This window comes from Synchiropus splendidus, chromosome 7 (genome assembly GCF_027744825.2).
Source record: "Synchiropus splendidus isolate RoL2022-P1 chromosome 7, RoL_Sspl_1.0, whole genome shotgun sequence".
In the NCBI taxonomy this organism is placed as follows: domain Eukaryota; kingdom Metazoa; phylum Chordata; class Actinopteri; order Syngnathiformes; family Callionymidae; genus Synchiropus; species Synchiropus splendidus.
In genome coordinates, this window is record NC_071340.1 from 22,450,340 (window position 1) to 22,478,126 (window position 27,787).

A 27,787-nucleotide genomic window follows, 5' to 3' on the forward strand; every position below is an offset into this window, starting at 1 on the left:
ACAAGCATGATGCAACTCACAACACTTCTATCAATGTTCATGATCCTTCTAAATACATTAAGAAATGGGTCAGTGGGTCATGGGTCATGGTGACCCATATCTTATATCTACGGACAGTGTGTGTTTAAAGAACAGACAAAACAGCATGTTTGGCTTTAGTTTAATGGCCAGAAATTGTCTCAAAATTAAATCCTAAAAAAAACGCCCACAAGTGGACGGCCTCCAACAATGTTGCGCTCATGACCCGTGTACTTCAGAGTTTTAAACGCTCTTTACATGACCGTCTCCCGAGAGGCCATTTCTTCTCTATGCAAGTGAAGCATCAAATAAAATGAAGAGTTGCACAAGGATCCAAAGTGACCTTATAGTGACCGAAAGCACTTGATTTAATCGAGTGTCGTAATAGTCTGAGTCACCTAGTACACCTCCAGGCGATGATCCCTGTGTCTGTTGATGAGCTCTGTCCGGCCGACGTTCTTCTCCATGATCCAATCGCCTCTTGTCAGATGTGCTGAACCTCAGTGTGAGCAGCCATGTCATTTTTAGGGTTTTACCTGTTGGTTCTAAGAATAGATGAAACCATGGAACCATGAGCATCAGATGTTTAAATATAAAAGCGAATCATTAGTCACATTGATATTTACTTCACGACCCCATTTGGTAAACAACGGTCCCACTGTGAAAATCAATGTTCTCGATTTAAATAATCCTTAAAAATAATCCTGACTCAACAACTCTTGGTGAATCTTGCTTGAGACATGTATCATTGGTATTTATATCAGTTAATACGTTGCACTGTAAATACATGCCCAAACATCTGCATATAAACTCACATATCACAACTTCCATCTGGAATGTTTTTCACTTCCGTTAATGAACTGGTGCAAAAAAAAAAAAAAAACCCACTTGATGTGGAGCCTCACTATTTTAAGGCTCCCATCTACTTGGACTTCTCTGACCTGGTTCTATTTTATAATGACTGAACTCCTGCTCCACGTCGACCATGAAGTTGGTGTTTTTAATCCCTGGAATATGTCAGATGTGACCAGACTTAAGTTCATAACAACAGCACTTTCTATGAATTATGGTGAGACAGACTGTGTGTATGAAGCTGCCCGCAGGTTTCATTGTTGTTCACAGGCACCAATCGAAAGTTAACATGTGACACAAACACACTCGGTGTGTCTAATGACTGAGCAAATATTTGCTCAACAAGTCACTTCAAATAACAGTAATTTCTAAGTCATCAAAGCGTCTGGATATATGAACATGAAAACCTCAGCCGCCCATCAGTATCTTCATCTTGATGCACTTGTCAGGCAGAAACCTTCCTCAGAATAGCGCCATTTTCTGCACTGAATCAGCCACATATCTCTCCCCCAAGTTGAGTCTTTCATGAGTAATTTTCCCTTTAACTGTGGTACCTTGCCAAACTGATTCCCAGGCTGGACTTTAATGATCCTAAGACGCAGTGTCACCCAGAATTTAATTGAAAAACAAAGTATCTTTTTATGACCCTTGATTTCAATATGGTTACAATAGAAATGAGGATGATGGTTAAACTCAAAGAAATTAAATAAAACAATCTAAAATTGAACAAAAGTGCAAAAGTGCAAACAGGAACAAACAGGAAGTCGATGGAAGATCCACTGCCGCCAGCTCACAGGAAGAAGAGTCTGTCCGACAGCTGGATGGCCGGCTCTGAGTGGAGGTACTCTCCAGCCAGGAAGGCCAGTTTGTGGGCATATTTGCAGGGCGCTGGAACTCGGATGGTGCCAGGCCAGTTCCAGTACAAATGGCACATCTTGAATGTCAGCCTTGATGAAGACACAATTTCAGTTTAGAGAACACCGCTGTGAGGATGTTTGGATCATGACAGAGAAAACAGAATATAATTTTTCTACCCTCCAATCAGGCGCAGTTTCATGTTAGTTCCTCAAAACATGGTAAACATCTTTTCTTAGTTAACAATGACCACTTCACTAAGGAGAGAAGTTTCTCCCAGACTCATGCAAGACAGTATAAGGCCCCTTCAAAACAACACTGAGTTCAGTCCAATTCAATGAGTGCATATGTCTCAGTACATTTTTTAGTGTGAAGCAATACCTCTGCAGGTGGAGAGGAGTGAGGTTGGTGGTGTTGTACAGCACTATGTAGTGTGTCGGAAGACCACAGCCCTGGTGGATATGATGAGCCATCAGAAAGAAATCCACCCTGAAAACCACACATGAACGATAAGTTGCATCAGTTTCCGTCACTTGACATCAAACTATTTTGATCTAATCCTCTGGGTTTAGAAAAAAAAAAAAAAAACTCTTGCCAGTTTTTGCGGGTCAGAGTGTGGTCCAGGATGGTCCCTGGAGGTGGAGCGGCAAAGTCATGGTGCTGCCCTAAATAGAGGGTGGTGCTGATGCGCTTCTGCACCACAACAAACACCATCTGAGGCTCGTAGCTGGGAAACTTGTCGAAGCACTTGATGAGCTGCGGGATCTCAAATTCCTCCACCGCCTTCAGCTGGCCGTCTGACACGCCGTCCCGATAAATGACTATCTTCTGCGGCAGGTTGTGATTCATCTAGCGAGAAGCACGAGTAGCGGTTGCAACAACAGCTGCACATCTGTTGAACAAACCACTGAGGATCCCACATTTACCTCGTAGTGCTTCTGCAGTGCAGCCAGGAGACAAATTCTGAAGCTGTTGATCAGCTCCTCGGAGGTCCCTTGGAAGGCGACTCTGGAGTACCACTGAGTCTGGGAGCTAAAAACCCCCCAAACATTTTCCATATGCATTAAAGACCAAATGTTGTGTTTTAAAAGATGAACTCAAGTTGTAGATCATCGAAAGCCAACCTGTTGACACTTGCTACAAAGCCCATGACAGATCTGTGGGACTTGCTGGTGTCGTGATGGACATCTACTCCAACAACCATCAGGCTTTTCTACTCATCAGACTACACCGATTAGAAGGGATTTTACATTGGCCCCAAATATTGCTGACAATGGCAGGTAGCATACCAGAGGCACGTTGACAGTCCACAACTCGCCTCCTAACTTGCAGTTTATCTGCAGGAGAATCTTCTGGGCGATACCTCTCAGCCTCTGCTGCTGGCTTATTGTCCGCACATTGATCACCTAAGGAAACATGGAGGCTTTTAGCTAGGATTTTGAAACACACCATAACAGCGCCCCCAATTCATTCCACAGCGCGCTTCCATGCTGCGACTGTAGCGGCTCGCAAGATGAGGATACCCACAAGATTACGCCGGTAAACAAACATGGCAACTGCGATGGCAAAGCTACGGCTGCAAAAGGGTTAAGAATCGGCGAATTTCAATGACATTCAGCAAAATTACCGGGCGGAAACACCCTTTTCATGGAAACCACTGTGATGACACTACTCCATCCACTATGTCAAAAATCAATATTGTAAACATGGAGTGTGAGTGGATTCAGTAAACAGGGGTCAAAACACTGGAAGCAACTAAGAATTCGGGCCTGGCCAAAAAATAAAAAAAAAGTCAGTAGCTCAGTAGGTTTCACACTGGTGAAATGAAAAACAAAACCTTAAGTTACGCTGTGAACTGAATTTCTTTTTTTAAAAGCATGCAGTAAGAGAATAGAGTTAAAAACATCTTTCAGAGTATTCTGGTTTCTATCAGTTCAGCCTGGTTCCTTTAGCTATACCTTGCCACTCTGACTGGCCTGTTGACAGAGCCTCACTGACAGAGACCTTTGACCCCGTACCCAGAAACCAGCTGCGCAAACATAACGGCGAGCTCAAGCATTGGAGTCAAGTTCAGAAGATGTTTTCTCCCCTTATTTATACTGAGCACCCAAAATCTTTATGTATTCTGCTACCAAAAATGGTTTCTTCTAGTGCCTGCCAAGAAGTCAAGAGTTTTGTGAGACGGCTCATGAACACAACTGGCGGGTGTGTAACTACCTGGGAGGGGATGGGATTCCTCACACAACACAGCTTCTTGATGGCGATGTAGAGGTCATCTCGGTTCCCCATCATGATGCACACCACCAGCTGCATGTTGGGCTGAGGAGGACCAAAGTTCCAGGTGACATTTGTGGGAATTCTGAATTCTATCCTTATTTAACATCACTTTCACAGAAGCCTGTGTCTGTGTAGAAATGTGGCCAATAGAAGTATATTTACTGTATATGGTAATAGAGACATAAAAAAAAGGCTGGATCAAGGACCAGAGAAGAAATTTCCGGGTTACAATATAGAAAATATTGAGAGAAAAATATTGATGTCATAAACACATGCCATTTGAGAGAGCGCTGAGAACACACCAACTTACTCTGATGCTCCGCACACTAAGTGATGTAAATGTCAATGGTAATTCATGTCAACAAAAGAGAGGTGTTTAAGGTGCAGAGAGAATTAACAGTCCAGGGGAAAATCAATGCATCAGCTGTTCTGGGATGAGCAAAAAGAACAGTAGATTTTTACCTCTGATTTCCTTCAAGCCCTTCTTTTTTGACATTTTGTGTGTATATTTTAATTACTTTTGACTGCTAAAGCACTAGGCGACATCCTTCTGATGAATTTAGGAAATCAGTTACCTCACTGATGAGCCTGGAGTGGATGCTTTTGATGTAGTTTTCTGTCCGGTCGTCCGCAAGCTCCACACAGCTGGGCCTCTCCAGACGCATTCCCATGCAGCCGCCCACCTTGTTAAAAGTGGAGAGGAGCTCTTCCGCCTGTTTCCCACAGCGGCGTGGGAAGAAGATGGCCCACCAAGTCAATGGAATCTGAGGAGTCAACAAGAGCAGGTGAAAGCTGTCAAGGCTGGACACTTTCAGCGAGGTTGTCAGTGGATAAAAAAACTCCTTACAGTGTTGATTGACGGCTCCCTGACCACCTCTCTAGACCAGGAGGCATCAGGACCAATGGGGAAGGAGGAAGACTTGAGACAGATGTTTTCCTGAGGCAATGATTTGGCGTTGATCTTGCACAAAAATATGATCAAACATTAGTTAATGTTCTCGCAGCATACTAACTAGTCTGGGGGGAAATAAATTAATAAAAAAGTTTCACCACAGCTATCTGAGATCCAATACCCAGCCCCCATCCATTTAGCTGCGACAAGCTCTCGGGGCTCTTCTGAATGTTCTTCAGCAGCTGCTGTATTGATTCATTGTGCTGATTGCCACTCACGTTGATGTGTGGGGTCAGCTCCTGACAAAAAAAAAAAAAAAAAAGAAGTCAGTGTTAAAAAAAAACATTCGCAAGTAGATGAAAACCTATATTTTATTTCTTGCGATAAGACTTTTACCCAGCTACTATATCACCTCAAAGAGAAAATCGGCCAGTAAACACTAGTGAATTGCAGTCAAGTGGTGATAATGATGGGCATTTCCGCCTCCATAATTTCCCATGATCACACCACTGGAACTTTCTTTAGAGAAATAAGCTATTTTTTGGCATGTTCTCTTCCATCACAGTTTTACCAGAAGGCATGCGATTTACGCTGTCAGTTTGACAGCACCCCACAACAGTAAAACACAATATAATGTGGCACCCAAGGAAAGTAAACTGTCCATCCTTGGTGGGGACACTTGAGGACATTTTACTTTGGACACCAGAGACATACAAACCCCCTCTTTAATAACATGAGAAAAATCATTTCAAAAATATAAAACACATTTTATACAGGCAAATGTAATGTGATCACCTTCATAGCACGAAAATCCTTCCTCATTTTTTCTGGAATTCCTGTCATGAAGGAGAGCTCTGGCACCAGGAGAATCTCTCCGGTAATGATTTGCTGAAAACAAACATGCAAATTAAAAGGTGAAATGGAACAGAAGCTGATGGCAGTGGTCGAAGGAATTCATGACTCACTGAGCTCGTAACTCCTCTCATGAATCTGATGGATCCTGAGATGGCAGTACGCAAACCTATTTAGTTTTTAATCTACCGTAACTACTATGAGCTGCAACATCTGAACCAAGGGCTTGTTGAGTTTCGCCATTGTGGGAGTAATACAGGCCATCTAATCCAGTGATTCTAAACCATCGGACCGGGGCCCTTGGTTGGGCCGTGAACGCCTCCTAGAGGGCCGCTACAATTGTTTTTGTTTCACACCTTTGGGCCGTGAGAGTTTTAATACAATAGCCACATACTTTATTGTGACAGTGTGTTTTATATATATAGGCTGCATTCAGATTAGACCTGTACAAGCTTACCTTCCCTCCAGGCCTAGATCTTTCCTTTGGCCTGTGAAGCAAGAGAGGCTGGCCCATTTCTCTGATTTGAATTCCATAGTTTTTCCTGCAACAAAACCACAGAAAGATTATTTATTGTGTCAGATGAATGATGGATTGAGTTCATGGTGGGTATGTGTTACTTATAGTACTCCACAAAAGAGATCTGGGAGCCATCCATGAGCTGAAATGTGTCTTTGGGGGATTTGGCCCATTCAATACCGTCAACACGGTAGGTTCGATTGTTGTAGCGTGTGATGACAATGCAGCCCACAAACTCCTTGACACATTCGTCTTTGAAGCTTTGTCTGTTGTTCTGGTAAATCTGGTTCCTGCAAACAACACACTCTGTCAGGGACTCCATCTCATGTTGGTTAATGGATAAGCAGATGGATGAGATAGGATATTATCTTGGAAACTATGGGTAAAATTAAACATTGCGCAATGTGGATGACAGTTTCCTTTCGAACAGCTCTTTAGCTTGTTCTTCTGTTAAATCAGCTCTAAATCCTTCACATTTATTTCCCATTTAATCGTCAACACGTCATTTTTCTCTCCTCTCTCTGCGTGGATTCATCCTCATATCTGTCTGTCGATCTCAGCTCGGTCTCAAATCAATGCACGGGCACAGAGACACGGACAAACACATTACAGAAGGCTCGCAAGTCTCTTGCATTCAGTGTGAAACACTTCTTTCTGTAAAAGTTGCGCATGAAATGTGCGCATACATTGAGCAAATTAGGGATGGACGTGCGACACATTTACGCATTGGAGATGCGCAACCACAGGAGGGAGATTAACGAGAGAGACGGACACTGGCGGTACCAGTTTCAGAGACAACACACTGGTCAAGTGAAGAAACAGAGAGAATTAATACTGTAGTTAGTGAAAGAAACATTTCTTGTTCATTTCAGTCTCAAGAACACAGGCTAGTGCACAGTTGGCTCAAGAAGACAAAATTGACGTCTCATGATAGACGGATTAATGAGGATCATCAATCAGTTTGAGAAAGAATAAAAGACATGGATAAAATTGTCTTTGTTGCACAGCGTTTTCAACTGTGTAATGTGACTTCAATATCAAGATAGAACAGTGTCAGTTTACTTTATGAGAAGATTCTTGACATGTATTTTGAATATAATACAAAAATAGACAAAAAAATTAATTATTCATAACTCAAATATATATTAAAGAAATCTGTACAGATCTTGGACACTGAGAAGGCTGTTATTTCATTTCATACATTGCGGAACCCAACGTTGTATAAACTTGAACTTAAAGGTCATAAATGATGATCAACACACAATATATTTCGTTCTTTTGCTCACGAAAGCCACATATATAGGGCCGCTGTTTGCCCACCTGTGGTCCATGACTTGGATACAAAATGTGTTAAACTTACATGACGTCCATCACAGACTCGTTCCGCAGCACTTTGTGAGTCACATCCACGCACAAATAAAGGCCTCCTTCAGTGGGTTTAATGGCAGTGGAGTAGCCAGGCCACACTTGCATACTAAAAGAAACACAACACTTAGAGAACAACTCAGCTGGAACTCGAGTCCAGTCACCAAATGTGGTACAAACCCCTGTTTTTCAATGATCACTGCACCTTGAGGATCATAGTGGTTATGCCCCACTAGTTTAAGTCCAATTGTTTTCATCACCCTTGAGAAAAGAGGAAATGATTTTGAACGATTGTTATAACTAGGCCAAGAAAAAAATTTATTTAAAGTAAGAGATGAAGACAACATATTATAACAATGAGCATGTAACCCCCCCTTAATGCTAAGATGTCAAGGAGTGTCAAACCTTCTTAACACCACATTGTAAAATGGGATGCAGAGGTCAGAGTTGGGGGACAAAATCTTCGTCAACTGGACTGTGATTTCTATTTCCTGGTTGTCGGTTCTTCGGATACTCTTTAAAACCACCTAAAACAGACTAACCGCTTAAAAGAATTTATGAATTAAAGAATGGGATTTTTCAAAACACGTACATCATTCAGCTTCACAGGCAGGTAGAGGATAGACCCATCGAAAGCCACAACTTCTCCGGTGGTGTCCCTGTGGTCCTTCATCATGCCAAAGCGCATCGACATGGACTCAACATTCGGGCTACAGGGAATAGTTAACTCATGTCAGTTAGATCACAGTTTTATTTTGTATCCTCAACTAAGAAAACGATTCTGGTACTACATGATCTCATTGATTCATAATATTTTACAAGTCGGATTATTTACCAACAAAACAGAGTAAAATATTTCTGGATAATCTAAACATTTTCTAAATAAATATATGAAAGCTCAATAAACAAATGCAGACAATACTCACAGAAATGTGACATGATACTGATAAACAGCCTCATTTTTGCAGATGACGGGGATGTGGTTTGATGCGATGACTATAGAATCTCCTTGAAATGCACTTTTACTCTGCACCTCCCTGGCAAATACAAACAGATGTCACCAACTAACAATGTTCAAATGTTTTTCTCAATATCAGTGTTCCACGGTCTCAGTATGAAGTTTCCTGAGAGACAAATAAATAATTCCCAAATAATAATTGCCATCCGATCCCAAATAAACATTAGGTATCATGGCATAATATTAGACTGGAAATCCTCTTCAAAAGTTACCTGCTTGTCATCTTTTCAGGAGCAGCAGGCGCAGGAGCAGGTGCAGGAGGATGAGGATGAGCCGGAGCAGGAGCAGGAGCAGGAGCAGGAGCAGGAGCAGGAGGATGAGGATGAGGATGAGGATGAGGATGAGGATGAGGATGAGGATGAGCAGGCGCAGGAGCAGGAGCAGGACACACCTTGGGCTTCAGTGGAAGCCCAGAAACAGGAGAAACTTTATCTAAAAGACAGTTAAGGTTTCATAAGATAGTCGTTCTTTGAACATAATTGCAACCAAGAAACTGCAGATAGAGGAATGTGTATGTCAACTGTGTGGGAACAGGTATAAGTTGAATTAATTGACAAACACCTTTTTTGAGTGCCAAACAAATTCTGACTTAATATCCTAGCACGTTACTGGCTTGTTTCAGATTACAGGAGGTCACACCTGAGTTTAAAGTCCCAGTGTTGATAGGTGTCGGCAGCGCTGGATCTGGAGTGGGAGGCTCGCTGCGAAATCGGGCGGAAAGAAGTGCACGCCCGACTACTGTTGTGAGTGGAGGTAATGCAGCTCTTCCAAGACCTGCCATCATGCGGTGGGGAGGATGGCCGAGGACGCTGAAACAACAAACAATAAATGACACTTAAACACAGCTAAATAATGATGCAGCAGTGATAGGCCGACGCGGTCAACATAGGAAGAAAAAACAAATCTTTATTGTGATCCAGACTTTAAATTTTACTTATACACATCACAAATTGAAACAAATCACATCTTGCTTAACACACTTCTCAGAAGATTCCAATCAAAGACAAAATCAATAAATCATGCTAAATTTGTGATAGTGATAATGGAAAACGTTTTGAATGTGTCACCTAAGGTACAGTCACGCTGTATTCCTGAAGAACAGATACTAATGCATCAAATTATGGATAACCAAAGTAGACAAAGTTTGTGAGAGGAACCAAAGCATTTCACCTGCTTTGAGCTCCTTCCTCTTCTCCTGGTGGGCCGCTCGGTCCAGCTGCTTCCATTTTCACTCCACTGGGCTCTTCGGCAGCTGCGCTTCCTGAAGTAAGAAAATAAACTCAGATCTGAGAGTCTATATCAGTTCTTCAGCAATACATTTAAATTTAAAATGCCCCTTTTTGATCAGATGTAGATACACAGACATGGTCAGTGAGCAAACTATTCAACAGCAGCACTAACTGTCAGGTAAGAGTCCTCTTCCCCTTGATGGCATTGTTGACTCAATTCCCATTCCTCGAAACATTGAGACCAGTGAAGGTTCATGACCAGGTACGGGCACATCCACCTGGAGGTGGTGGAAACCACACACGTCAGTTCTTAGAATGAAATATGGGAGCATCACTCATGTCTGTATACTACCTGCCGTGGCGCTAAATTGTTTTTTCGTTTTGTCACAAGTTCACGTCCCGGTTCACCTTCTTGTGCTGGACTCTGTGGCAGACCTTGAGAGACCAGCGCTGCGCCCCTTCCGACACCCATCACCGGCTGTGGAGGAGGGAGAAAGAGTCCACGGGCTCTGCCCACGCTGCCGTCTTCCGTTTGCATGAACAGGCCTCTGGCCCGTCCAAATCTCGCGTCACCAACACCACGTGGCGGTGGGATGAAAGCAGAACCCAGCAAACCCCTGCCACGTCCAGGACTTGGCTCTGGTTCCTCTGTGGGGAGCAGCCCTCCTCTGCCACGCCCCGGCCAATTAAAATTTGCCATACTGCTGTGGAGATAAAAATGATCTTGAGATCCAAAAAAATAAACACGCGCATGTCACTTCTAGGGCTCCGTAACAATGTGTTTGTTTCTCTGATTAGTTCAAAACTTTCACTTGCAGTTTACGTTGGGGAAGCCATCTTGGAATGCGTAGTCGGGCGCTAGCATTGAATGATAAGGTCAAAATTTCATATCTCGATGTTGACACAAAGCAATAAGATGATGGGTTTCGTGAAAACCATATTTGTGTTGAAAAGAATTATCATATAAAAGGATGTAGAAAGTGTGATGTCAATCGCTGGTGCGGTCATCGAGCGGTCAAGCAGGAAATGACGTCGGTTGGTCAGTTATGTCCTCTGCCACTGCCGTGGTTCTACATGCGAGACAGGCGGGGTCCGGGGGGTTTTCATACGATTTAAATTGCTAGCAATATAAGTAACATGGCTGCAGCGACGAACGAATTAAACTCGTAAGCGCCAACGTACCATCGCGGCATGTAGCAACGAGCAACATTTGAACATCCCGCGTCGATGCATACCACCGGAAGTGCAACTGGCATTTAAATTTCAATATACAAAAGTATCCTTTTGGCGCTTATTTTCGTCACAATAACAACTCAAACCCCATCATTAGTAATATGGACCACACAGTCTGAAGATTTCATTCGATGTTTTCGTTTCCATTACATTAGCTTTAAAATGCTATCAGAAAGACGTTAAATGAAACACTAGTTGAGAGAGGCGTATTTACACCTCACGGTTTATACCTCATAAAACAGACAGGTGAACTGACTAAGTTTAATTGACGCTAATTAAACCATACATTTTACGTGTCGAGGGGAAACAGACGAGTTCGTTATAGAGCCAAAACACGTGTCCAGTGAAGTAAATGCATGAAAAAGAGAGAAGTATTATCTTCACCAAATCAAACGAATTCATATATTGACTCATAAAACCACATACCTTACCCCGTCTCTCAGTTTTGTCTAATAAACCAACACGTGTCAACGTCTCCAGCCCAATTCAAACAGTAACGTGCACAACCGCCCCCGAACTCCCATTGGTCAATCAAGTGTTCAACAGGCGCTGCCATTGGTTTGTGGCGCCTGTCAATTAACCTAGGTAAAGTTGGTGACTATCCTAAAGACGTGTCTGAAGTGGTCCCGGATGGTAAATTGTTTTTAATTAGATTTGAAAAATGGTCAGTTGTTCCTCTGTAGAGTAACATTAAAGAAAAAAAGCACACAAACATGACAGTGGTTTGGCTGACGAATTTATCATCTGATCAATTACGCGTAATGTAAACCCCCCCCCCCCCCCCAAAAAAAAAAAAAAAAAAAAAAAAAAAAAAAATATATATATATATATATATATATATATATATATATATATATATATATATATATATATATAGCCGTCACTGTGTGAAAGACATAGTGAAACGCATGATTTGTTGCCATCTGCTGGTTGAATGAAGTCATTGCATTTACTTGCCTTCAGGCGTTTGTATTGTGAGTCAGTGAGTCTGAATTAGTCGTCATTTAGCAGAGCCCTTGATCCACACAACTGACAGGAACGCAAAGTACCACATAACGGCAGCACAACTAATCTTCGAGGCATTTCAGTTTATAGTTTGCCTCCACCAGTTATATACAATTTAAAATTGATAGTTTATTGTTTCCAAACAATAGTCCTGCATATCTCGCCTTCTTACCTAAAAACACACAAAAGAAGGAACTATCATTAACATTTCTAACACTGCAGAAGTGACCAGAAAGATCATTGATCCAAATGCAACGACTGTTCTTTGTCTGCCTGCACTTTAAGGACATGATAGCTTTTTACAAATGAAAGAAGAGGAGGACTAATGCTTACTAATCGGATATCATCCCAACACAATCTCCCACACTTAGGATCAAAACATCCCACGTACTTGCAGCTTGTGACAACACTGACAGATAGGGTGAGTAATCACTCATTTATTAAGGTGGGATAATGGAGCATGTTTACTGTAGACCGTTACATGTCCAGAGATCATGGAGTTGTTTCTCGTGCATTTAAAAAAAATCTTCTTCTTCTTTTGTCTCTTATCCGGGGTCGGGTCGCGGAGGCAGCATTCGGAGCAAGGAAGCCCAAACTTCCCGGTCCGCACAAACCTCCTCCAGCTCTTCCCGGGGGATCCCGAGGCGTTCCCAGGCCAGACCGGAGACATAATATGTCCAGCGAGTCCTGGGTCTTCCCAGGGGTCTCCTCCCGGTAGGACATGCCCGGAACACCTCCCCAGGGAGGCGTCCAGGGGGCATCCGGATCAGATGCCCGAGCCACCTCAGCTGGTTCCTCTCGATGTGAAGGAGCAGCGGCTCCACCCCGAGCTCCTCCCGGATGACCGAACTCCTCACCCTATCTCTAAGGGTGCGCCCAGCCACCCTGCGGAGGAAACTCATCTCAGCCGCTTGTATCCGCAAACTCATCCTTTCGGTCATTACCCAAAGCTCGTGACCATAGGTGAGGGTGGGAACGTAGATCGATCGGTAAATCGAGAGCTTTGTCTTGTGACTCAGCTCCCTCTTCACCACGACGGTCCGATACAGCGACCGCATCACTGCTGCCGCTGCACCAACCCGTCTATCAATCTCACGCTCCCCTTTTCCCTCACTTGAGAACAAGACCCCGAGATACTTAAACTCCACCACTTGGGGCAAGAACTCTCCACCGACCTAGAGAGAGCAAACCACCTTATTCTGGTCGAGAGCCATTAAAAAAAAAAAAAAAAAAATTAATATTTCCAACGGAATCTTCCACAATTCCATTCAGTCGACTGGATGAAGGACTGCATATTTAATACGTTCAATTAGTGAATGCCAAAAAAAGCATCTTGTTTTTTTGTGTCTCTGAATATGTGGAGCTCGTCTCGGGTGACTTGGCTGTTGACAAGTCGGAATGGAACATCCGACACAGGCGATGCAGGAGGACAGCGAAGGCACCTAGGGAAGCTTGCCAGGGCTTTGGCCGCTTGCATCGCCATCCAGCCGGCAACAGCTGTGATGTGCTTGTCCCTCCTGGCCACGGAGGGGCTGCCTCTCCAAGCCCTCAACCCTCAACCACAATCTGTCATCTCTTCCCCTCAACCGTCAGTGGTGAGCGACTACTGCCCTGGGCATTTGCTGACCATTTACCTGACAGACCCGTCACTGATGATTGTCCCATCAAATTATAGACTCTTTCTGATAGACGCCGTCTGCCGTTAGCAATATTTTGCCCGTCCAACGGTAACAATATGAGTTTGACAGAAGGGAAAATCCTCCAGGCAACTGCTCAGAGCTTATGTAAAGCATGTCACTTTCTCTCTTTCTGTCTTCTGGTTCTAATGAGAGTTACATTCGCACCAATTACGGAAACACCAGAATTCACAGGAGAGTATGAATACGGGTATTAAAGCACACTTTTGCGCCTCAAAAATAAACATAAAAATTCACAAACAGAATACAATCTTTTTTTTAAGAACATCAACATGGTTTGATGCTTCCACTTTTAGCTGTTTGAGGCAGAAACCTCAAAAGACTCAGATTTAGATCAGGCAACCAGTCATGGAGCAAGTGGTAAAACAAAGTTCATTGGTTCATTGGGTAGAAAGAGATGAAAGAGCTGAAATAGTTGAAGGGTCCTAGTGATATTATGTAGATAAAAAAAAACATCACATTCGTAAGCACAGTTTTGCTTAGGGTTCTATTTAGTATTGTAACTGTAATATGATGATTCATCCTACTATTCTTAAATATCCAAGAGGCAAGGGATGCCTCAGTTTCCATACAGATTATTCATATTTAGTTTGAAATAGCTGATCCAGAAAAGCAGGTAGTAGCCTGAAATGTTGTGATTTAAAACAACACAACATTCCAAAATGCGATCATAACACTTGAACACAACAATCTGGATTTTGACTGTGTTGTATATGATGTCTGCGCTTGTGTATAAACGCAGTTCATCTTTCCTACATACTCTGACTGGGCCACATCTTGCCCTTTTGATGATGCAGTCTTGCTCGCGGGCGCTGAAATTTCTAATTTCGTTACCGGATTAAACAAGCCATATTGAGTTAACCTGTGTATTCCAGAGGTTTTCCAAATACCCTGCAATTACCTCCACACAACGGTCACTCTCTGATGCTTAAATGTCACCCGAACAAAAAAAGAAAATCCCACATACAATTCTTTGAGTCTCATTCAATCATGGATCAGACATGGCAGCTGGTCTTATTGTACCCGCTCCTGAAGCATTCATCAATAATGCGCATCATGTTATTAGAGACTGAAGTCAGGCAGCTTTTTTAAGATGTGTCAGGCGAGGGCCAAACACTTCCTCCGGCTGGAGGGCAGATAAGCACCAGGAGACGGTCAAAGAAGCACGTTTCTGTGTTTGGTTCAATGAAACAGATCAATACATATCCACGCCATGTATTATTCATGCTCATGTATGGTCATTTTTAAGGGACACTGAACACAGAAGCTTAAATGTATCTTAATGAATTCATCTCTATTTTTAAGTACTCATCAAGGTTAACTAAAAGCTTGAATTATGATCTTAAAATTGGTGCTCTTCATATATAAAAACACGAATCTCCTGACTTAAATCCATAAATAATCAAAGAAGTGTGAATAGCATTCATCACTTTGTCTGATCACAAGGACAGATGAAAAAAAAAACTTCCTTTAAGATAAATAAAAAGCCTAAAAATGGACTTGCCAGACAAAAAAAAACAAGCAGCTGAGCACATAAAAAAACAAAATGGAGGTCAGGACATTTTAACAAAAGGTCCCGAACAAATCCATTAGCAAATGTAATGGCTGGGTACACATTTGGGGAGTAAAAACAAGAAAAAAAAATCAGTCGGAAAAGAATTCTCAAGTTTGGCTGTTGCCATAGAAACAAAATGTTTTGAAACGTTGGAGTAGATTTAGGTTTGTAGGACACATGCAAACGTATTTGCGCACATTTAGAAAGACAGATTTTTCAATGCAATGGTTTGTCTTTCCAAGGCGCAAAACAGCATGTGAGCCCCATTTTCATCACAGTGTATGTGCAGTTCAGGACCAGTTCTGGGAGGAGAAAATCCAAATGAATATATTTAACACCCACTATAAGATTTATCGGGGCATTGCACAATGAAATTGAGCCTTCATTTAGCACATTCTGAAGGTACATGATAACAGCCTGTACTTGTTACCAAGCACAAGTTGTGAGTTGCGGTCGAGTTGTGGTCAAGTTTTTCAACCTCAACAAGGCACTTGCAAGCCTGACATGAAGGGACATGCACAGGTAGACCCCTAGGGTCCTGAAGCACCTGCCCTCTTTCTCTGCAGGAGAAAAGTGCCCCTTCTTGAACCTATTTTTTTCTTCATACTTACCATATCATACCACCAAGGCACTGACAAGTAAATGAGGCATGAAGTTTTCACATGGAGAACACATTTTTATCTAAATAGCTTCATTATATTTGAGTGACAACAACAATACCGGTAACTTCTTTTTTTATGGTGAGTGCCCTTTCTTGTATCTTGAGCTTCAGTCCCCCAAAATCTCTGTGCACGTACCTTCCACAGTGAAGATCGTGGCTAGTGTTTTTAGCATGGCGATAGTGTTATTGAGCCTCACGTGTTGCCATGTCGAGTTGAGAGGCCCTAATAATTGTTTCTATGGTTAACCGTGAAGGTAAGGGGCATTGAAATAATATAAGAAAACAAGTTGTGTTAATTCCTTTATTTTCAGATGGACGACTGGCGATGACGATGGCTACATTATAGTTCCAATATTTACTGTAAAAGGGGAGGGATGGGAATCTTAAAGGGAGATGATTTAGATATTTTTTTTGGCGGTGGGGGGGGTGCTATCCGCACTCGGCTTGAGTAGTGACTGGGAGTGAAATATCTGAGTCTTCAACTGAGGAGCACACTCTATTTGTATGCACATATTGGATTGTTGTGTATCCGCCCTTTTGTCCGTAAATGCCATTTGTCCGTCAGTCATCTTGACACAACAGAGTTCGATCACAAGGGCGAAGTTGAACAATTTTAGCTGAAAGCTAATGACATGAATAGTCAATGTTAATGAGATAAAAACTAACAACAAAGATGGGGCACTTTACTGAGGTGAATCCCTTGAGAAAGAATAGGTTACAGAAATGTTTTCATGTATTGTGTTCATCCATTGACTGGACCATGGATCAGTGCTAATCCTTGTATGCACCTGAATGGACTGTCGAACACTGTTTTCAGTCCTGACTGGGATGAAATATTAATTTGTTCCTTCATTTTCTGCAGTTTATCCCAAGTAAAAGAACCATTAAAAATATGCCTGATCTGGAAGTCATCCATTAACCTCTCCTTGGTTTTTACACCAAAGACATTTTGTTGTTGTTTTCCTACATCCAACCTCGTCACAAATGTAACTGTTTCAGGCTTTATTTGATGCACCAGTGCTTTCCATGGAAATGCCAGCTCTGACCTCATATTGATTATCAAGCCACAAGGAAAGATGTAAAGTCCCCATGGTGGCGGTGAAGGAAGGGTCAAGGGAACAGACTCGGCATGTGACAGCCGAAATCAAGCTGAAAGTTAAGCAGAGAGGCAGTAATTAATTTTATGTAACATAGATTTTTTCAAATCAACGTCACAGCTGGTTGGCCGAAAACTGTGAAATTAAAAAATGAAAAAAAACAATAAGCACAAATTATTGAACATGTTTATTCATTTTGAAAAATGTGGGAAAATTTCATTCTTAAAATGATGCTCTTGATGCTACAACTTCTTGAAAATGTCCCACAGCTGCTTCCTCAAGTGACATCACAGACAGCAGGTGACAACGCTCAAACCCTCGTAGGAGCCAAGGACTCGGGTAGACAAGCACCCACTGAACTGGACTGATGATGATTTGTTTGCACTTATCGATTAGCTTGTTGATAACACCTCCAGTTGCAGTCATTCTGAGGTTATATCTACCACCCTCTGTTGTTATGGGGTATAATAGTAAAACTGATCGAGACGATAATAGACATATAGAAATAGAGATGAGAAATACTTCTGCTGGTCATTTGTGTCTTTGTTAATATCCTGAAAAACAGAAATTATGCTATTTAAAACAAAGCAAGGCACCAATGTGTAATTGAAATATTTAAGGTCAGATATTATATTGTTAGTGTAACTTCATCTCTTTGTACTAATATGAGACCATTTCAAATTTCAACATTAGAAACATTCTCACTTCTATGAGCAGCAGGATGGGCACATTAGGGCTGTCTTAAAACTTGTCAGAGAAATGTGAGACACAAATATCTGCCTTGGCAAAAACAAGAATGTACTATATATATATATATATATATATATATATATATATATATATATATATATATATATATATATATATATATATATATATATATATATATATATATATATATATATATATATGAATGCCACTTGACTCTCTGGAGATAGATGGTTCTGGCTCTGCGCTCTGCTTTTCCCTGCTCATATATGAATGTTAATTCCCGCTGTGGATCGGTCAGAATCCAAGGAAAAGTTCAAGTCTCCTGAGGCAGAATTGACGTCGCTCTGCTGACTGATGAGAATGTTTTTAAAGCTGGATAATCTATGTGATCATAAAAGTAAATAACGTCTCATCACCACGATCGCAGTCTGATATGGATGAAAAAAAAGCAAACATGTCAGTGACCGAAAATATCCCTGAAGAAAGCACAACCGCAAACATAGACGCCGTTGAATGAAAGCAACCGAAAGTCCACTCCAAGTCAGCCCAAGTCCATTTCGAGGGTTCGATAAACCGAGGTATAAATGAGAATTTGCGTCCACTGTGTGGCGGGCTATTTTTGGATTCGCTCCCTCCACACACTCGACGTCCCTGGTGTGTGTTCAACAATCAGACAGTTTGCGCATCCACACAGATGCGTCACACTAAGAGGTGCGGTTTGCTCACCACTGATGTCCACATGACGTGCGCTCCCAAAGCAGCACTCGAGCGGCTGAGCTCATCGTTTCAGTGTTGTGTAGCGTCTGACGGAACTTGTTTTACAATGTAGCAGTAAAGCCGCGACGGTCTGGATCGGAACCCAGAGGACGGGAGTGGACACAAGTATCCAAATATGCGCGTAATTGGAGAAGGCTGGCGAGGTGTCCCTTGCGATTGTAGCGCGCCAACTTCGTCGTGATGTACAATACTTCAGTGTTTGATACCACTTCGAACAAGGAAGTTATCAATGAAACTCTCAAGCTGGTGGTCACCATCAGTCCCACGACCGCGTGGGACGAGTCGTGCGCGGAGCAGCGGGTTTTCGGGCGACCGGAGAAGATCGTGATCGGGGTGATGCTCGCGATCATCACGGCGGTCACCGTGATGGGGAACACGCTGGTGGTGATCGCCGTGTGCGTGGTGAAGAAGCTGAGACAACCCTCCAACTATCTGCTGGTGTCTCTCGCCGTGGCGGATCTGTCGGTGGCCATCGTGGTGATGCCCTTCGTCATCGTGACCGACCTCACGGGGGGAAAGTGGCTTTTTGGAGAAGTCTTCTGCAACATTTTCATCGGCATGGACGTGATGTGCTGCACCGCCTCCATCATGACGCTGTGCGTGATCAGCGTGGACAGGTGAGTTGATCATCAGCTGGAGCGTCGGGGAATCGCCGCTATTACGCAAATGCGCTCCGGTCCGGAGTTTTACGGAGAGTCATGTTGCCATGTTGAGGCAGAGAAGGTTTTGAGCAAGGCAGTCTCACCAATAGGCGCCATTCACTCGTGGAGAATACACTGTGTCTTGTTTAGAAAAGACAAAACCAAACCTGAAAAGCACTCAGAGAGTGCAGACCTCTGACAAGCCGCTCAATTCCACCCATAATGTGATTTCACTTGACAGATTTCAAGCTCGTAATTGGTGATGGGTTTGTTAGTTCGCGCTTCTTCAGCTACTGTTAAACAATGTCGGATGGCAACACATTTCGTTTTTATTATTATTATTATTTTGTCCTGCACGAAGCAGGATGAGGCAGTTCGCGGTAGACTCTGCATCCAGATGGTCATCCGGTGCCCCACCTGATCCACTGGCAATATTTTATAAAAGTTCAATTGAAAGTTTTATTGCTTGCCAACAGATTAATGCTTGCACAAATGTGTAAATAAAATGACTGGCAGTTACTTCCGCTTATACCCTTTTCAGGTACAACACATTAGTCACGCAGTTTCCGCCTTCAAACTGGCAATTGCTGTGTGGGTTTAACAACTATATTTACGAGAGTTAGACTTTGTAAACATTCAAATTGGAGCTCACTATTGGGCCTCACAAGAATTGCCATGAATTGAAATGAGCACAGTTAAACCGGTTCACACGCTGCCAACCTTGGAACAAGGTGTCTACCAAGCTGTCTTTCAGTCTAAGGTGCATACAATTGATATCTGTGTGGGTTTGTGTGTGCGTTCAAAATAGAAGTTTCACCAATGGGAAAACTCGTTCAGAATCATATTGTAAGAAAACTGAATGTGATCCACATGTGAAGAAATGTTGTTCAGCTTCTATGTTGTTGCAGCAGTCAGTAAATACATCTTCCACACTAAAGCCTTGTCCACATCGAGAGTGACAACGCAAGTGTCTTTGGGCGTTTCCGCTACACTGTGTCTGATGCTTTTCAAATCCCGAGTGAATACATTTGAAAACGCTGGGTCTGCATCTTTGTTTTTACAGCTGATGCGTGACGTTTTCAAAACAATGACGTCACTTCCTGGTCTGACTCTCTCTCCAGAAATGGTCTTTTCACAACAACAACTGTGGAGTAGCGTCCATTCACTGGTTGAGATTATTGTCACAATACTACTCACAATACTAAAATTGCAAACTTAATATCAGGAAGATTACATGTACGTGAAAAACACAGCCACAAATCAAGTAAATAAATACATAATTGTATATAGTTAGTTGCTGGTGGACTTCTTAATGGAAGAAAACACATTTGAGTCATGTCAGCTAGCTGAAGGCTGCTAGCCGCGGCTGGTGGCTAATGACAAAACAGCCAACGGACGCTGAGTAGCAAGCTAGCCACAGCTAATGCTAAAACAACCAACATTAGTTCGGGCCACCGGTCAGACTGACGTTATCAATCAGTATAATGGAGTCAGGTACAGTAAAAACAAATCTGTCCGAAGTCAACAGCTATGGTGGAGGTGTCTGTCTCGGCGATGCCTGCTGAAAACCTATGAAACACACAGCAGATCCAACTTGTTGAGCCAAAGTCTGTGTCCATGTTTGGTTTGCTATGCTACTATAATAACAATAATACACGCTTGAGATCCCATGACGTTAACGGTTATTATAGTGTTGCCTTTTATGTGTGTCGCTGGAACATCTGTGCTTTTTCATTCTAGAGTGTAAATTCTAAATAATAAAATTATATATTAAGGGTTGAATAAAGGCAATTAGTTCTGTTGTTAACCAACCTGTTGCCATGAACAACTAACAACAACCAAAATCCACTCCAAACAATCCCAAATTATCTTGTGTCATTATTGTGCTAATCAAATAAAGCGCAAAATGAAGTGCAGCTGCTTCATTGGTTCACACTTCTACAACCTGCTTCGTCTTTTATTCAACACCAAAGGGGTTGTTGTTTTTTCTTCACACACAGTTTCTGGTTTTTGGTTGCGGTATATGTCAAGGGTGTCAGTTTCAATTTCTGAAAAGGAAATCAAGTTCCTCTCCAGTATTGTAAAAGATAACAGAGACGGCTACTTCCAATAAATCTTTGTTGGCAACCGTTTGCTTTAATTTATTGTAACATATTACTCTTTTCCAAATCAGTTTTCAGCTGGTCATGTGTTGCCCAAGTAAGGTTCACTGTCCACTGGAAATGAGTTGGTTTTCTTCAAGTGAGATAGATTTTTATGAGCTCCACATGTTGGCTGAGACTATAGCTAGTAGAGAAATGTCAATCTCACTGACTGATCGTGTAGCACAGAGGAAGAAGGATCAGTTATGCGCATTTATGTGTTTACAACACAACAGACTGGTTTCTGTCAGTTTTATTTGGGGGCTAAACTGTGGGTGTGAGATAGGATGAGAGTGAGAAGGAGGTGGTCTGCCTGGGAGCTTCGAGGTGTGCAGACCTTTTTTTCTCAACGTTGTAGTAATAAACAGAATGTGTTAAGACTGTTAGCAGCCCAGGTCAAAACGCTGCCTACTAGTGGTAGAAATGGTTATTGAATTCCAATAAGGGAGGCATGCATCAGGGAGGCGTTTCTAGCAGGTCACTCATGATACATTTTGAACTGATGTCATGGATCACGCATAATTTTCTTATATTGTAGCCTTTAGTCTGAGGAAGCTTAAGGTATCATGGGACTGTTCGAGAACATTCAATCATTGTTCCTTTGTTGATATGTTTCTCTCAGCATAACAACACCTGTTTTTTCATTTTTTGACTTTTTGTTTCGCCTTATCTTGGCCATCATTTGTTGAAGGATGAAGAGGGACTGTCCTCCAGCCCTGCCTGTGTTCACATTTATCTCTCAACACAGAATCAGGGGGAAAACTAGCAGCTTGGTCAGTCAGTACAAACAAAAAGAGGTTGTAAGCAGAAATGACAGATAAAGGAATCACAGTGTGCCGGGTTTCCAGTGCTACCTACGACCTCTGTGTGGCTACGAACAGGATGTAAACAAGGGCTGATACCAAAGATGTGGCTTGAGACTGCTAATAGTTGCTGTTGTGTGAACTATCTGGATCTGTGCTGTGACCGCACCTGTGTGACTCAAGTCCAAACAAGAGTTCACCAGATTAGCTTGCTATAAATGAGCTGCCATATAGGGATTGTTGTATATTTTACTGTTGCACAAAGCATTTGTTAGGAGAAATGCCCTTTTAAATTAGAGTCAAAATGTGTTTTATTTTGGTTTCTGACTTGTTTAGAAGTAGTGGATCGACCACTTTCTAATGAAGACTCGCTGTTAAATTGATGATCTGATTATATCGTTCCATTTCCTAATTAGGTTTGATAGTCCATAAAAAAACAGTGTGTGGGCTGTTGAACCTTTCACAACCTATCTTCTATCAATTATTAAATACTGCACAAGCAACTGTGAACTGTGAGTGGAGAGAAAAAAAGTTGTAGTCCCAATCTGGGACGAGAATATTACACAATAAAACAGTGTAGTTAGTTTTGAAGATGAATTAAAGGTCAACTAATACATAAAAATGCAGACTAAAACTCAAATCACTGCGCAGTTTCCACATGGTCAGGCTTCCATACTGACATCATAAGGGCCAAATACAAACAAGAAAAGGGCCCAATTTGGCCCCACATCGTATTTCGCACTCAAGAACCTTGACAAAATTTAAGATAAATCAAATTATACATGGAAAACATGCATCTAAAAGAGAGAATCCTTAGAATTCAGTGTCTCTCCAGTTGAATGTAATGTTATTAGTTATAGTACTGAAAATGAAGGGTTTGTTCGGCTCATGATGTGTGTCCCAAGTGGTACTGCAAGTTTTTAATATAAAACGAATACGTTTTATTCCCTTTTCAATTAACAATAAACAGATCAAACAACACAATGTAAACTGTGAACTTGTTAATACTGGAATGTTGCCCTATACCCTGACAAGCTCAGGTCTTCGACAACAGGACACGGCCGCTCACCCAAAACAATAAACATTAGCGTTGATCTCGCCTGAGGTTAGCTTTGGTTAGCTTCTGTTCGTTATTTGGCGCAGTGATTTGACGCAAAGAGACTTGTTTTTCTAGGGAGGCTAACACTGTGAGTGCACGTGTTGCGCAATTCCATTGTCATTTCCCTAGACGGAGAAGTATTGCCACATAACCACCATCGTGGCTTGCTGGTTCGCTGATGTTGGCTGTAGGTCTGCAGGTGGATCTGCAGCTTCACAACACGCACTGTGATTTTCTGGAGAAATATCTGTGTTGTTTTGTGATGCAAAATATAAGTAATAACACTGCAAAAAAAATCATAAATATCAGTCATAAATATTGTATTGTAATGTTTCATTCCATGCAAAACCTTTGAGTGGTTTTATTGATCAGTGCAGTGGTGCTGATATACAAACTTAAATTATTTTTTCCTTTTCCTTTGTAAATGGAGTTTATCTGTGTGCTAATGTTGTTGTTTTTTCTTAAAGTTCATGAGGAATATCTGGTGACTCAAGACAAGCTGCGGAAGTTCTTTCTGTAGAAAGAGAGCTCCAAGATCCCTAATTTATTTTTAATCCCTTTGGGGCTCTGATGAACGCTGGCTGCAGGACTGTTCGGATGGAGTCCAGCCTATCGGGGATCAACCCACCAAAGCTCCTGGGAAAATGAGCATGGGGACTTTTTATGAACCCTCCTGTCACCTTCAAGTAAACAGACCCGGCTTGTATTTATGAGCAGCGCATGCATATAAATATAGAAGTTTGGAACTGGGAGTGCTTTCCGGTTAAACATTACAAAAAGCTGTCACTCTGCATGCTTTAATATCGGTAAATGTTCTGTTTACATCCTCTCAGAGATCACAGATTAAAGGTGGCGCCATAGGTACTGTTGATGGACGTGGATGTAAACTGTTTGTTTTGTAGTGTTGAAATTGTTTGCTTGATATTTATTCAAATATGACGGCATCTTCCAACCATTGATGTTTGAGCCGGTAGAGCCAGTTTACAGTTTTGAACCGGAAGGCTTCCTCTTTGGCAAGGTATCGAAAGTTTCTGGGGTCAAAGGAGGTACGACCGACCTTGACAGCTCTCTGCTGGGAGGATGCATACAGTATTCATTTGTATATACTTGTGAGGGCTATGGTTTTTACATCTGTAAGAGGGAATCCAATTGCACTTTTAATGTCATATGTGGGGGTCAAGCTATTGTATTCCGTACACAATCATATCTTACTCGAGAGGTCCTTACCCAGGTTCAGGAGGGAACGCTGAGGCCTGAGATGGACAGACTCTATTGTGACAAAGTAACAACTTAGCAAACTTTTCTACTCTTACCTACCACATCATACCATACCATACCATACCATATTTATTTATAAAGCACTTAAAAAACATACAGGATCATCACTAAGTGCTGTACAACTGTAAAATAAGGATAAAACAAACATTGAAAACAATAAATTGCATAAAATTAAAAGGAAGTTTAGGGCCATCTATGCCTTAACATCTGTCAGACAAATCAGAAGAGGGTTCACGGAGAGGCAGTCATCCTTTTTCAAAAGGAGATATAGCTGACAGTCGTCCGTGTAGCAGTGGAGGGAAACTCTGTGTTTCTTGATGATGGCTCCAAGTGGCTGTGTGAAAGTACGAGACTGCAGATACGAGTGGCTGAAATGAGTTCTCTCTGTTGTGTGGCTGGTGCCTCCTTGATGCCACCATGTTGTGGCGCTACTTGCTTGTCTAACTGGGGGGAGGCCATGGTGTTGACCCTTGACCTGCAGGTCTCTCAGTTGGCCAGGTGTCGCAATGGAGTTGAGGGAGGTGTCGGTATAGAGTTAAGTCTCCTCCTGGCACTCCACATTGGATAAATGCACAGACTGATGGATGAAAATAAAAAAGAAGAAGAATCTCATCTTAGAATTACACTTTTAAAACATACACTAAAACAATAGTTTTCATATGAAAAGATACACTATTTATATGCATAAGGGAAAACATTATAGATCCCAACAAAATGATATGTAATAAAATAACCATTTAGTCAATATATATACAAAAATAAATACGGCCTATCATTTCTATTACATTCATAACACAATATAATGTCTTTATAAAGCTTTAGAGAAGATGTTATGAATGTGTGAATCACAACTTATAACAAGGTTTCTATAGTATTATAATGTGCAGAATTTGAAGGACTATAGTCCACTTCATAAACCTTTAGTTACCATAAATCATTATGAACAATCATAACATGTTCTATAAAGCCTTTAACTTGCTTTATGTTGTCTCATGAAGGTGCTAATAATGCATTATAGATGAGAGTAAAGTGTTGTGCCCTTGAGTGACCCTATGTGACAGCTTTTCCTTGTACTTCCATGGAAGTGTAACCACTGACCAAGCGGAGGACCTGAATGGAAGATTTTAAGTAAGTGCACGCCTCGCCTCATGCTAGGACAAACCATAATTTGTTAATAACTGCAGAATTCACGTATTGATTTTCAGTGTATGTGCTAATGCAGATTTATGGCCCTGCACCTGGGTGAGTACCCATACATCACCTCTGGCCTCTGTAAGTGGAGAATCAATCAACCCTGCAATCCCACACGACCATGCATGTTAAAAGAAAAGGCGTTTCGGCCTTTCATAGATATCCCTGTGTGCACTTTTCACTGAGGCGGCTTGTGGTGTCTACTGCCTTAAAAAGTTATCTCGATTGGCTTTTTTTTTTTACCCCGACCAAGAGTAACATGTTACATATTCAATAATGCAGAAGTCAAATATGAATGATTCATTCACTCAGTGGGTGGAGAGGGTCTTTTTCTCTGCCTCCTCTGATGTCTAAGAAAAGATGTGCGAATGAAATGGAGACTTTGGTAGCGACAGACAGCTTCCGTTTGCATTTAAAAAGCAAAGCCAGAGCTGATCATCTATTGACAAGCAACTCTGAGGCAGATACGGCGGTCAAGGCTGTGGAGGAATGTCAGCGCTGAAGTAGAGCGAAGACACTTCAGTGTAGGTGTGATCACACTCATAAGCCTCTACTGGGGATTTGAGGGTGGGAACTGAGACAGTGAGAACTTTCTGATAGCAGACGGATTAAAAAGCGGCCCTTCTCATTCTTCCGGCCTACTGATGAGTCACAGACAAACACTTTGAACCGTCCACAAATTAGAATATTTTGTGTGGTTAGTGTGGCATCCTGCTCTCTGCTGCCGATGCAGACGAAAGATAATGTTATTCGATTGCTCTCTCATTTAATAATTCACACCTCCACCTTGTAGAGCAATACACTGACCACCTCCTGGTCACACCTTTTATACTGTTTAAAATGAAGGTTTATCTTAAACTGCTGACCTCATTCATTTTTTTTCTTTAAAAAAATCAGTCCACTCCAGACGAGTAGTAGCGTATTACAGTTGTTACTCATCCTAGGTTCACAACCTACATGCTCAACCTACAACCACGAGCTGCATTTTAATTTTCTTCCTCATTCCAGTACCTTCTGACAGGCCTGTGACGGATGATTAACCAGACGGCAGATAAAGATCCGTGTTTGTTGTCCTCCACGCTAATCTCGGGGGACGGTGAGATGAAAAGGGTAAAGTTGCGAGTGACTTTAGTGTGGCATAAATCATGCTCTGCGGTTGGAATTACAAAAGTAGGCTCTATTATTCATCAAAGGGCTGGCCAGCGTTTAGCAGTCACTCGCACAATAGGCTCTCGCTCGGCGGGGATGTGAAAGTGAGCACACAAACACACACTGGGAAGCATCTTTACGTTGCGTATTTATTTATTATCTGAACTCAAAGCATTCAGGAAATGGGAAGCAAGTAATAATATGGAGCCGCAGGGAGAAGTCAGTACTTATCACTTCCGATGGCATTACGTCGTACGATTTATTTGAAGGGTATGTTTATGGTTGTAGCAAATTGCGCTCGTGCTTTTTCTGTGAAATGAACTGTCTAGCAGGAAAAAAAACTAAAAAACACTGCATCGGTATGATGTTATATCAAAGATGGCAGTTTGAGGTCCTGGGTTTTTTCCCCATGTAGAATTAAAATTGTTTTTTTAAAGTCCACATGGTGCTTAAATAATTTCTTAACTTCATAAATTTCATGTTTCATCCCTTAAGAAACTGGAAATACTATCTCCTACTCTGTTGTCTCATGAGGCAGTATATCTATGAGTCATTTATAGAGGTAGGGGTTGTCACAATGCTAAAATTTTAAACTTGATATCAATACCCAGGAAGGTTACTTGATACTCTATAGCATGTCCGACACTGCTGGGATAAAAAAAAAAAGACTAATGGTGTCCCTGACTGCATCAGTGAAATAAAAGTTCTAACAGAAAAATAAACACGAGTATAAAACTCACCATTTTAAATGGTGACGTGAGGATCAAACACAACTTTGTACCGCCCACCTTGCTAATACAGTGCACAACCTTCAAGCTTGTATGCACATGCACTTTGCTGTCTTCCGCATTACAACGCCTACTGCAGGCCTGAC

General features: G+C 41.9%; 2 protein-coding genes across 3 annotated transcripts in view; one reads left to right on the top strand and one right to left on the bottom strand.

The window, feature by feature from the left end:
• Positions 1-237: 237 nt before the first annotated feature.
• On the bottom strand, positions 238-11,607 carry piwil2 (piwi-like RNA-mediated gene silencing 2). Of its 2 annotated transcripts, none has more exons than XM_053871371.1 (25): positions 11,535-11,607; positions 10,228-10,579; positions 10,048-10,153; positions 9,817-9,907; positions 9,286-9,455; positions 8,859-9,078; positions 8,555-8,665; positions 8,221-8,338; positions 8,034-8,155; positions 7,809-7,889; positions 7,624-7,737; positions 6,365-6,553; positions 6,204-6,288; positions 5,690-5,782; positions 5,053-5,193; positions 4,850-4,963; positions 4,578-4,766; positions 3,943-4,044; positions 3,015-3,131; positions 2,850-2,938; positions 2,652-2,757; positions 2,321-2,574; positions 2,107-2,214; positions 1,665-1,817; positions 238-563 (listed from the first exon to the last, which is right to left on the bottom strand). In XM_053871371.1, exons 2-25 carry the CDS (start codon positions 10,573-10,575, stop codon positions 551-553), a joined length of 3,234 nt encoding a protein of 1,077 aa, XP_053727346.1. In that variant the 5' UTR covers positions 10,576-10,579; positions 11,535-11,607; the 3' UTR covers positions 238-550. The 2 variants fall into 2 exon arrangements, with proteins under 2 accessions (XP_053727346.1, XP_053727347.1); XM_053871372.1 differs by having other exon boundaries at positions 427-563; positions 1,629-1,817.
• A 7,008-nt stretch (positions 11,608-18,615) lies between these two features.
• The window catches only part of htr7c (5-hydroxytryptamine (serotonin) receptor 7c), a 33,139-nt gene continuing 23,967 nt past the window's right edge, over positions 18,616-27,787 (top strand). Inside the window, exon 1 of the mRNA XM_053871713.1 lies at positions 18,616-19,228. Within this exon, the coding sequence (XP_053727688.1) occupies positions 18,792-19,228 (437 nt within the window). The 5' untranslated portion in view covers positions 18,616-18,791. The remainder of the gene's footprint in view (positions 19,229-27,787) is intronic.